The 12014-nt window shown below is 41.9% G+C and overlaps 1 protein-coding gene across 1 annotated transcript; it reads right to left on the reverse strand.

Moving 5' to 3' along the window:
- Positions 1 to 19: 19 nt before the first annotated feature.
- Positions 20 to 11613, reverse strand: LOC118404742 (sialin-like). Its single transcript, XM_035804064.1, has 12 exons — positions 11494 to 11613; positions 10332 to 10516; positions 9755 to 9854; positions 6887 to 7020; positions 5228 to 5315; positions 4643 to 4729; positions 3848 to 3981; positions 3020 to 3169; positions 2130 to 2262; positions 1324 to 1474; positions 955 to 1048; positions 20 to 675 (listed from the first exon to the last, which is right to left on the reverse strand). The coding sequence occupies exons 1-12, from the start codon at positions 11543 to 11545 to the stop codon at positions 433 to 435; spliced, it is 1551 nt and encodes a 516-aa protein (XP_035659957.1). The 5' UTR covers positions 11546 to 11613; the 3' UTR covers positions 20 to 432.
- Positions 11614 to 12014: the final 401 nt, after the last annotated feature.

A 12014-nucleotide genomic window follows, 5' to 3' on the forward strand; every position in this document is an offset into this window, starting at 1 on the left:
CACAAACACTGCTCAGGAATACACAATGTATATACATATATTAAGTACAGACATTTCCAAGCATATTGTACAAATGATCAAGTACGTCTTGTTCAAATTGAAGACTTAGTCTAGTCTGCAAATTGTAATTTTTGTTGACAGCAACTTTGTTTGTTATTGAGAAGTTTATTACCAGATTTGTACATTCTAACTTGTGATCTGGTGTGCAATTTTTTCGTCAAAGTCTGAAATATCCTAAAACCTCTCCATCCCTCTTCTGGCAAGATTTTGCAACAAAGCGTAAATTTTTGTTTACTGTATAGTTCACCTACTTTTCTCAGTAATGTAATTCTCATATAAATATAGTGGTTGAGAGAAAAATTTGATGAATTAGATTTTTTTTTAAACAGGTGTATCAATTTAATGATAATCTATTGGTAATACATTAGACATCTAGGCATTATGATCGTGTGCTATAAAGCCATATGTTCTTGGATCTACATGCTCCTCATTTACAACCAGTCTCTCCCTATCTTCATCCAATGGAGCGGCCCGCTTTGCTTCTGATTGGCTCATAGCCCATGATTGGACTGTACCATCTCCCATCAGTACGTAGGTTATGGTGCCAAAAGCGTTGATTCCTGCTGTGATGTAGAACACGATCTGCCATTGATGCTTGCGAGTTATCCAGGTTTTCTGGGGAAAGAATTGTTGGCTGTAAATTGGATGTTTATTGACAAAAAATTGATAAAACCTAAATCCAACCTATCCATACATACCTCCATGCATGCATGCAAATACTAGGTATTTTGAACCTGTACCTAATTGATTTTCATGGTACACCTATGATCTATCCATCCCTCCATCCATCCCTCTCTCCCTCCATCCCTCCCTCCCTCCATCCATCCCTCCATCCATCCATCCCTCCATCTATCTCTTAGCTCTATATAAGTGTCAGTTCCTGATGTTCCTTACCGCATTTTGGGTGAGTATCCCCACCACTGCAGGTCCAGCAAAGCCCGGAATGGTGGCAACACAGTTAGATATCCCCATCAGTACACCTGCATACCTGTAAGAGGTTCAATAACAAGTCATGACAATTACAAGTGCTCAGGTTGTTAAGGTATAAGGAGTTTTGCCTGATATTGAAAAGATCATATACTGTAACTGCATTTAAGTTTGCAGGGATTTATTTTTGGGTTCACAGATGGTTTTGGGTTTGCGGTGAGGAGATCACTAGGAATATACAACCACTGTGGACATCTCTGCATCTACAGAAGTATAGTCTGTCCTGTTTTAATGATAATATTAAGCAGTGCAGCCTTCCCTTTGGTGTTCCCCTACCTTGGTGCGATATCCAGATGATTGACATTAAACCCAGACATGCACAGTCCCCCCATCGCCACCGAGAATGTCAGGAACACGATGGCCAGCACCTGTTGGCTGCAGTTCACGTATCCCGTGGCAACCATGAAGATACCTGGCAACACCAAACCTGGGGGGAAACGCAGAGAACAGTTGTTATTATCAATGCAATATGTAAAGAGGCAATGTGGTCTTGTGGTTAGGCTTCTTTACATAGAAAAGGTTTGGGGTTCGAATCCATCACAACCATGTGTATACATTTGTATGTTAGTTTAGGCTCCAATGTTCTTCTGAAAGGAAATTTACACTATAATCAATCACTTGAGGAAATGACTAACTGTTTCAACAGTTAGTCATTTACCTGAGTCAAGTTTAAAAACTGTTACTTAGTTTTGGTAAAGGGATGTTCCTGAAATGGCATGTTAAGTGGGACAACCATATGTATATTAGTTTAGTACTAAAAAAAAACAACCTGTCAGAACATGAGATTCGTCGCCTTCATACATTTTCGTGAATGACTACATACTAATGACCTTGAACCCATGCCAGAATGCTGGGACCCCGACATGCTGCCTTTATACACTTGCTGAAGCTTCCAGTCTACCAACAGTCGTTACCAAACACGGTCAACAACAACAAACTGCATCAAACTGTCAAAACCCAGGACATCTGGACCATAAAATTTCTGTTCAGACGCTAAAAAAGCTGTCACCAACCAGATGTCTGCTGTGCCAATGAAAATCTAGAAAAAACTGTGTATAAAACGAACTTTTGTGCGTCCTTACCGCCACAGTTGAAGACCTTCCTGACAGCTGTGGTACTGAGGAACTTGTTCTCTCGGAGGAAGTCTGCCAGCTGGCCTCCAAATATGATGACCAGCCAGATACACAAGTAAGGTACAGCTGACAGGAACCCGGCCTGGAGATGGTAACATGAAGCATTGGATTTATGCCTATTTCACAATGCTTAAAGATGGCTTAAATATGCATGTGCTACTTTAGATGCTTTAAATGAATGCAACATTTATCACTCACTCAGTTAAAAGTTTAAAAAAGTTAAAGTTGCTTGTATATCTGTACAGATGCTTAGGGGTGGCCCCCATCTCCAATTTGGGTAGCCCTTGGGCCACACATTTGTGCAAGTCACTACAGCAGGGGGCTGGTCCGCTGGTAGTGATGTGTGTTTAACTTCCATACTCTTCCTCATTAGTGCTGAGAGCTAAGCAGAGAAAGCAGCATGTACCATCTTTAGAGTCTTTGGTATGACTCAGCCGGGGATCGAACTTAAGACCTACCGAATGCAAGGCAAGCACTCTACCTACTCGGCCATTGCACCGGTAGCAGTAGGGAAAAATTCATTTAAACTTGCTTAAAAGTAGCTTATGTGCCAACTAAGGCTTTATGGTTAGTGAAAAGATACCCTAAATGTAGTTTCTAAGCAAGACTAAATATTCCAGCGATGAGGAAAAGAACACATCTTCATCCAACCATCTTTCATTGACGTATGCAACTGGCTATAAAGGAGAGTTTCAACTTAGATCATGTCCTAGACCCAGGACTTTATAATTTCATCTGTGTTAGATCAAACAGTAGAATCCCCTTCATGTACGTCTAGGTAGATCAGTAAGGGGAGTATAGTTACTGATAATGTACAAAACTATACTTTACAAACCCACTTGTGTGAGATCAAACAGTAGAATCTCCTTCATGTATGTAGGCAGGTCGGTGAGGAGAGTGTAGAAGCCCCAGTTGTTGCTGAAGTGAGACAGAACGATCGCCCAGACTGGTGCAGAGGTCGCAAAGGTCAACCACGGGATGGATTCATTCTGCGAAGGCATGAAAGTTGGTTAACATGAAGAAATAGTACCAAAATGGAAAAATACTTGTGTTGTAGGATAATGATTGTAGAAGTGACACTAGCGAGATAGCCTTGACAGTCACTGTTGTTAAAGAGGTGAAACTATATGTAGTTGGATAACATGATACCATGTTTCAATTCTTGTCACAATGTTTATGGTGTGTATTAAGTAACATTTAGCCATCTTGTTTTTGTACCCATCTTGTTTTTTTGCCTTGTCTCACTATTTCTGTAGTCTGCAGAGGATGTCATCCACGAAATGTACTTGCTGTGGCCTAAAGCTAAGGGCACAACCCGCCGTACATGCAATTTGTCTGTATGTTTATTTTTAGGCCACGTCCGCCACGTATTTCTGAAAACATTCAGGCTGTACAAGGCATGTGCGTCGCCTGTACTGGCACGTACGGGGGCGAATCCGCAGCCCGATGGCACAAAGTTTTGCCTGACAGAAAGTTCTACGCCAGACTACGGCGTGTCTGCGTGCTCCAAAATCCAATGGATTTCCTACGAGTTTGTACGGAGGCGGTACTTATCACTTACAGATCCCAAAAGACTGCCCACGTTTCGGCACGTAGACAGCACGTATTTGCACCTACGGCAGGTTGTGCCCATAGCTTAAGAGGAACAGCTCCTACTACACCAGTACCTTGCCGGTGGTCCCCTCCCTCCTGAGTTCCCCCTGTATGTATTCCCTCTCCACGTAGGATATCCGTGGATGTTCCTCGGGCGTGTTGTGAACCATCAGCATCCATATAACAAACCACAAACAGCCGAGAGCACCTGGGAGAAGAGGTGTATACAAAATGTACATGAAGGAACAACAAGTAAACCTAGTGACAAGTTCACCTTTATCCGTGGGGTAACCTATATTCGCTGTATTAAAACCAGGGGGTATTTAGGGATATCAAGTGGATGGACAGTGGTTTGAAAGTGCAATATTTCTAAAATACAGCTTGTTTACCAATTTAAAACCACTGTCCGTCACATTGACATCCCTAAATACCCAGTCTTTTTAAACAGCGGATAAAGGTTACCCCGCAGACAAAGGTGAACTAGTGTTAAACTGACATTTGAAGGTGCTGTTAATGATACATTTAAAGCCAGTCAGACCATTCTCCGCATCCAAGATGTCCTGGTAGACATCTGAAATTTGGAGGTACGTTCTCTACCTTTAATAAACAGTCACCGTTAGAAAAAAATTGATATCGATAGTAACTGTAAACATACGTGACTGATGAACCTCTTCAACGAAAGTCAGTCTTGCGGTCAAAAAAATTAGTTGCACAACTTTCACAGCAACATTCAAGTTACTTTCTTAGAATGCAAAAATAGCTACAGAGGATGGACGAAATAGATCATACAATGAATGAAGGAATTTCAAAGTAAATGTATAATCAAGACTAGACTATGATGTCAAATGTTAAACATGTCTACGTCTTACCAAATGCGTAGAAGACAGAAGGCCATCCAAAGTGGTCACACAACAGTCCTGAGATGGGCAGGGAGAACACTGTCCCGAGGTGGGCACCTGGAACATGTGTGGAACATGTGTGGAACATGTATGGAACATGTGTGGAACATGTGTGGAACACAAGGCATTTCATCATCTCTCCTTAACCACCAAATATAAATCAAGTATTCTAATGAAAAACCCTCCATGTCATTTATATCTATTAGATGAAAAGTGTCATCTAGAAGTTGAATTTCTTGGGTCTGTTGTAAAAAGATGCAAATATGTGCAATACCCTGGGTGCCAGACCAATCATGCAAGCAGGCAGCTGGTTTCTTCCATAGTATGCCTGCCGAACTACATTTAGCATGCTTGTTTTGCCGAAGGGAGTTTAAGTCGGCCTTATTGCTAAGCCAGGGCTTGCCAAAATTTGCTCAGGCTTAAATCCCAGATTGCTTAATTCAACATTGGCAGGTCTACTGTCTTGAGCCACTTAAGAAACCGGCTGCTGGTCCGGTATGTAGTCTGGTAACCAGGGTACGGATGTGCCATCAGCAGGACATAACCTGTACCCACCTGAGTAAGTGATGGTGACCAGTTTACTCCTCTCTATAGGAGGAGCCCAGCTCTTCCACATGGCATGCATGGCTGGGAACGTCACACCCTGGGGGGAGGGGGGTGGGGGTAATGTGAAATAATGATAAGTTAATGTTAGAACAGCTCATGATCAGATTTTTGCCAAGAAAAAGGAGCAACCCATACTCTTCTTCATAAGCATGTTGCATAGGGTTAACCCAAAGATATCAAACAGCCACTAATGCTTCGAGGGTCTCCATGTCCTTTTATAGGCTATTTCAATTCACCGTTAACATAGCTGGCCCATTCTGATTCAAAATTCCTGATAAACATATTGTATATTGCGTTGCAAGCATCCCCCATGCAGACCCTCTGCTTTGTCACAAGTTTGTTTGTTTAATTGCGATCTCCATTAGTGTACATCATAAAATCATGCCACTACTCTTCCTGGAGTCATGATAATAAGAATAAATGAAATACATGAAATGAAAAAGAAACAACTTAACATCAAAAGCGGATAATTAGCGTAAAATAATAAGCAGAGGTCAGAGGTCAAAATAAAGAAGTGATCATACATAACGAATAATGAATAGCAGAAGAAGTTAACTTAATTGATTGAAACGCAAACCAATCAAAAGTGTACTAATAACACAACATAAATATAGAACTTAGATATACTGAAATATAAAATTATTACCACCATGTGCTCAGGGGTTGCCTTTTGTCTCGTGTTTTCGCAAGCTCTTTTATCCTAGATTTGAACTCAATGTTGTTGTATGATGTCGTTGTGTTTGGCAATGTGTTATAGGTTTTGATGCATCTGTAGCCAAACGTCCTTGTTTTAGCGTTTGTTTTGGGTTTTGATTGAGTGAATGCTCCTCTAGTAGACAGCCTCGTGTGATGCTCATGTGTGGATTGAATTGTTTGTAATTGCTTGAAGATGCATTGGGGTTGCCTTTCCTTAACAATTTTGTGGAATGTACATACAGTATTTGTGAAGAGTCTTTCTTTAACGGTTTGCCACTTTAACTGCATGTGTAGGTCTTCCAGGTTGGTGTCAAAGGGTTTGTTTGTGGCCAGGCGAGCAGCGTGATTTTGGATTACCTGAAGATTATCTATGTGTGTTTGTGGTGTGGAGGATAGTAGTGCTGAGCCGTAGTCAATGTGTGATAAAACCAGGGTTTGAATAACAGATCTTAATGTACTTTTTGTGAAGTACTTCCTGTGTCGTCTTATTGTGGCTAGTATGCCTGCCATTTTCTTCTTCGTTTTATCGATATGCGGTGCCCATGTGAGACGTTGGTCTATAGTGAGACCTAACAGTTCAGCCTGTTCTACATGTGTAATGTCGGTTGTGATAGTGATACGCTAAGAGTTGAACATGCTTTACTTTTTTCACAATACAATATACAATATACAATAGCTTACAGTGATACAATGTATATGGTTATTACTGTTGTACTGAGGTCACTAATGTTAAGTGCCAAATGGCAGGTGCTCTATGCCAGGTTGCGATTTAGCTGCACGTATAATGTATAAGCCCCGACTTCATAGAGAGTAGCTATAGTCAGCTCATATAATAACAAATTAATGATAACATAACTATCAGCCATGAAAAAAGTGTCATGTTAATGTTTTAATAACCAGATATAAACCAACCTCCCCGAGCCCCTGTATGACTCGTACAGCGATGAAGAGATACTTGTTTGCTCTGGCTGCGACCGGTGTGACCAGAGTGAAGAGAGCTGTACACAGGATACCCAGCCCAAACACTGGCTTCCCACCATACCTCCCTGTGGAACACATACAGTAATGTTTATCAGTAACCCAGCCCAAACACTGGCTTCCCACCGTACCTCCCTGTGGAACACATACAGTAATGTTTATCAGTAACCCAGGAAAACACTGGCTTCCCACCATACCTCCCTGTGGAACACATACAGTAATGTTTATCAGTAACCCAGCCCAAACACTGGCTTCCCACTGTACCTCCCTGTGGAACACATACAGTAATGTTTATCAGTAACCCAGCCCAAACACTGGCTTCCCACTGTACCTCCCTGTGGAACACATACAGTAATGTTTGTCAGTAACCCAGCCCAAACACAGTGGCTTCCCACCATACCTCCATGTGGAACACATACAGTAATGTTTATCAGTAACCCAGCCCAAAGACTGGCTTCCCACTGCAGGGCTCGAAGTTAACTATGTCCCGATGTCCCGAGACCACTAAAATTTAGGCCGGGACAACTGAAAAATCTTTTTGGGACACTTTTGGGACAATAGGAAAACGAATCAACATCAGAATGTCCGATCTCCCCGCGGCAGGCTTTTAGCTAGCAATGCGTACAGCCGTACAATGTACGGCCTTCGCTAAAAAAATCGCAAAATGTACGCCCTGTTTTTTGGATATAAGCCTTTGGTACGCCCTTATTTTCCCCCGGAAACTTCGCTCGAAGTTCAAATTCGCCGATTCCGGCGCACCGAGCCGCCATTTTGGGTGATTCTACCTCAAGTCTCGCGCAATCTCGCACTCACTCACATCTCGCGAATCGCGAGAGTCACACCCCATTGGCCATTTCGGCGTGACGTAGCGCGCCCAGGGGCCATTATTGGTGGAATATCTGATATCCCCGCTGTTTTCGCGGGAAAAATCACGCAGGGAAGCGTAAAAACTTTGATTTGTTTACGAAAACTCGTCGAATGCCTGAAGTCATTGGTGATAAGTACATGTATAGGATTTTTTTGGAGGTTTTTTTTGCTTGTTTGTCGGTGGAATGTGGGAAAAATAACAGCTAATGTGACGATGACATACTGGGGAGGGGGGCGGTGTCGGCACTGAATTCGTAGAAAATGTTGAACGGAGGTCGCGATTTTTTCACGGTAACTTGAGATATTACTTTTGTTGCAGTCTTTAGTTTTAAAATATTGATAAATGGATGTTGTTTGTTGAGAAAATTTCGCTTAATTTGCCCTTGGAACACATCTTTTCTGCTATATATTTTCAATGAATTAAATGTTTGTACACATTTTTCTGTACTGTGTAAAGTTACAACGGTGATGTTACAGGCTACAAGTAACTTTTCAGTGCATTTATTTTCAGCTATGTTCTTAACAGAGTAGATACACAAAAGAAATATAAGATGTACCTGGCAGTCCTGGCTACACTTTCTCCTCTGTTGGTTTGCAGATTTTCTTGTAGACTTCTTTAGCTTGCTGTTGTTATATATGTAACAGTCAAGTTTCACCTTTAGCTGTAATGTTAATTTACTCTCCCTGATTGTATGTATTAACTCATGAAACATTTTATTGTAAGGAATCAGTGTTATATTACTTGAAAATTACCTCATGTATTCTTTAAGCCATACCCACCTCAAATCAAGAACACATACCTCCCATTCTCAGGACAAAAGTAGTTTTGCAGCAAAGACAAAAATTTGGCTATATTCTACTTCAAAATGCAGGAAATAGCATTTCAGAGGCTTTAAATTTCAAAATTTTCCGGGGGAAGATACCCCCGGACCCCCCTACAATGCTCGCGCCTTCGGCGCTCATCGCGCGGCTCTGCCGCGCAGTGCGGAAAGTACAACACATTACAGATATACACCCTAAAAAAATTCCTAGCTAAAAGCCTACCCCGCGGTTGTCAGGCGTGCGTACTCTGACTTACAGTTGTTGTAATACATAATTTCTGAAAATAGGGTTGGGACAGTCCATCCTCACTTCGGGACAGTTGAAATTTATTTTTGGGACAATGCGGGACAGTAGGGAAAAAAGTTAAGTTTGAGGCCTGCCACTGTACCTCCCTGTGGAACACATACAGTAATGTTTATCAGTAACCCAGCCCAAACACTGGCTTACCACCGTACCTCCCTGTGGAACACATACAGTAATGTTTATCAGTAACCCAGCCCAAACACTGGCTTACCACCATACCTCCCTGTGGAACACATACAGTAATGTTTATCAGTAACCCAGCCCAAACACTGGCTTACCACCATACCTCCCTGTGGAACACATACAGTAATGTTTATCAGTAACCCAGCCCAAACACTGGCTTACCACCATACCTCCCTGTGGAACACATACAGTAATGTTTATCAGTAACCCAGCCCAAACACTGGCTTACCACCATACCTCCCTGTGGAACACATACAGTAATGTTTATCAGTAACCCAGCCCAAACACTGGCTTACCACCATACCTCCCTGTGGAACACATACAGTAATGTTTGTCAGTAACCCAGCCCAAACACAGTGGCTTCCCACCATACCTCCATGTGGAACACATACAGTTAGGTTTATCAGTAACCCAGCCCTAACACTGGCTTCCCACCTCCCTGTAGAAGTTGGGTGACCGTGTCAATGAAGGTTAGACATCCAGGTAGTAAGATATGCCGAAAAGCAGTTACTCAAGCAACTGGATATGATTTTGGAAATTTTCAGTCATCATTTCAGACACCATCCAGTCAGTGTCTTTCGTCAGTGACACTGAGGAAGGCTGTTTGAAAATTGCCCTTTCACCTACCTGCAAGAAAGCCCCCTGGGATCTGTGTGACGATGTAGCCGTAGAAGAAAGCTCCCAGGATGATACTCTGTTCACCGGAGTCCCATCCAAACTCTCCGGGCTGCAAACAACAGAAACAGGACAATCAGAGATGGCAGACTTCACTCCCTTACCCATACTGATATTGGGCCTAGGAAAAACAAGGTTGTACTTCCTGTCCTGAAATTAGGATGAGGGTCCATTATAGGTAGGGATGATCTTTTTTCTTGTAATCTTTTTAGGCTGGCGAAAACTGTAGATGACAATACAGTTGAACAAAGTAAAATGAAATGCATGAGGACACTACTAGTAAGTGTCTTTCAATGCTTGCATATTGTGCATAATAAAATTTAGATGCATTTAACCTTTATTTGATAGGACAAGCCGTGTTCTTATTTCAATAGGAAGCAGGCGGAATAAAAATTCTAACTGGAAGCTATGTGACGCCACTGCCCACCCCAAGTGAGGGTTGACACCAGGTTTTTCTATGGTAGGGAAACAGAAAACACAACATTTTTTCCTAGGCCTAATATCAATATGCTGTTGTGATTGTGCATACCTTGTCTTGGCCTGTGGTGTTCGTGTTCGGCACACAGTCTTCGGATCCGTTCAGCGCAGCTTTCTGGGTGTGGTTCACCATGGCGACCATGGCGACACTCAGGTTGACCCTCATGCCGTACGCGCTGAAGAAACCGAACGAGCCGAGAACGGCCAGGAGGTATCGTGTAGAGGTCCATACGGGCACTGGGAGGAAAGGCACACATACTTATATTGTAATTTTCACATGTATCAAGAAGCTTTTATCAAGCTTCTTGGTCACAATTTTGCACAAATGACATAAGCTTAGCTTAAAGGTATGTATTGCCATATCTGAGCGATCAAAACAAAGTCACTGTTTTTTAGACATAAAATACTTAGTTTAAAGGTATGTATTGCCATATCTGAGCGATCAAAACACTATGTCACTGTTTTTATTATATTTTTCCACATTATACGTCGAGTCTACGTACCTTATAGACTAATACACTGCATGGAGCAACTTTCACAATGTATGAATGTGACTTTGTTGTGTATGCCACTTAAGCAAATATTTCACAGCTTGTCCAACTTTCTGACGAACCAAGGATCTTCAACGTGAAACATTAATTGCATATGAAATGTGATAAAATAATGTGAATGTGTTGCATGCATACATTTACTACAAATGTCAATATAGTAAAAGAAATTTAAGAATAGTTTTGGGCCAAAATTTTACGACGCATAACTTAACCAACATTTGTGTAACGCCTGGGTCCGACGTCTGGGTCAATATATAAGTTATTATAACTAACTTAGTAAAACCGGTTTATGTGGTCACGGTGGTTACAGTACTGTATTTCAAACACTCAGGCCAATACTGGTGGTCTACGATGAAAATATCCTATGCCTAGCAAGGCTCTAACATCACATTGTTGCACATAACAGTCCATCAGTTTTTCTTAAGCTTATCCAAACTTCCAGGCTGCAAACACCGGTTGCAACAGAACTGTTGGACACAGTCCAAACCGCTGCACGCCCCCCTCCCCACTTCACTTCCGGGATCCGGATACGTAATGGTCAGTTCCAAAATAAGACGCAGGACGCGTGCCAAGTTTTCAACACAATTGATATCTACTATCCAGAAAGGGGGATGTCTGTGACTTGTCCAGGCAACGCAAAAGATACGGGAGGAAAGTTCTTACCTTTCTCTCCAGACTTTTTAGGCCGGAATGCGGACGAGCTTGCCCCGTCCATTTGTTTTTGAGACTCATGTGACGTTCGGTCTTGTGACCACTGAAAGTGCGACTGCGTTTCTTGCAAAACTCGGTAGGTGACGCACCTGACTGGTTAACTTCAGAACCACCTGTTCAAACAAAAGAATGTACACAATGTATACGAATTCTTCATACGTATCGTACAGCGGTAGGTTTAGCAGCCAATCAATGAGGCAATATCAAATGTGCTACCAAGCGCAATTTCCCAAACTTTTTGTGCTGAGATCGTAGTTAAAAAAGTATACCAACGTTAGCAGTTATCCAAGGACGTTTAACGTAATATAACAGTTAATCACTCGGCACAAAAAGTTTGGAATATCAACTTTGGTATGTCATATTTCCGTTATTTATGCATCGATTTCAATGTGTTATATATCAATAGAAAGCTTGTGTGATTTTCTTTCCTATGGTATCAAACTAATTCTGATTGTAAACACATGAAACGAGCA

The sequence above is a fragment of the Branchiostoma floridae genome, chromosome 17 (genome assembly GCF_000003815.2).
Source record: "Branchiostoma floridae strain S238N-H82 chromosome 17, Bfl_VNyyK, whole genome shotgun sequence".
NCBI classification, from domain to species: Eukaryota; Metazoa; Chordata; class Leptocardii; order Amphioxiformes; family Branchiostomatidae; genus Branchiostoma; species Branchiostoma floridae.

Bases quoted from the DNA above. Each gene is read 5' to 3' on its own strand.
- LOC118404742 (XM_035804064.1), bottom strand. From the start codon at position 11,545: ATGGACGGGGCAAGCTCGTCCGCATTCCGGCCTAAAAAGTCTGGAGAG. The intron at 9,855-10,331 runs GTATGCACAATC...TGTTGTTTGCAG, and splicing joins ACACCACAGGCCAAGACAAG to CCCGGAGAGTTTGGATGGGA. The intron at 676-954 runs GTAAGGAACATC...TTCTTTCCCCAG, and splicing joins GGATACTCACCCAAAATGCG to AAAACCTGGATAACTCGCAA.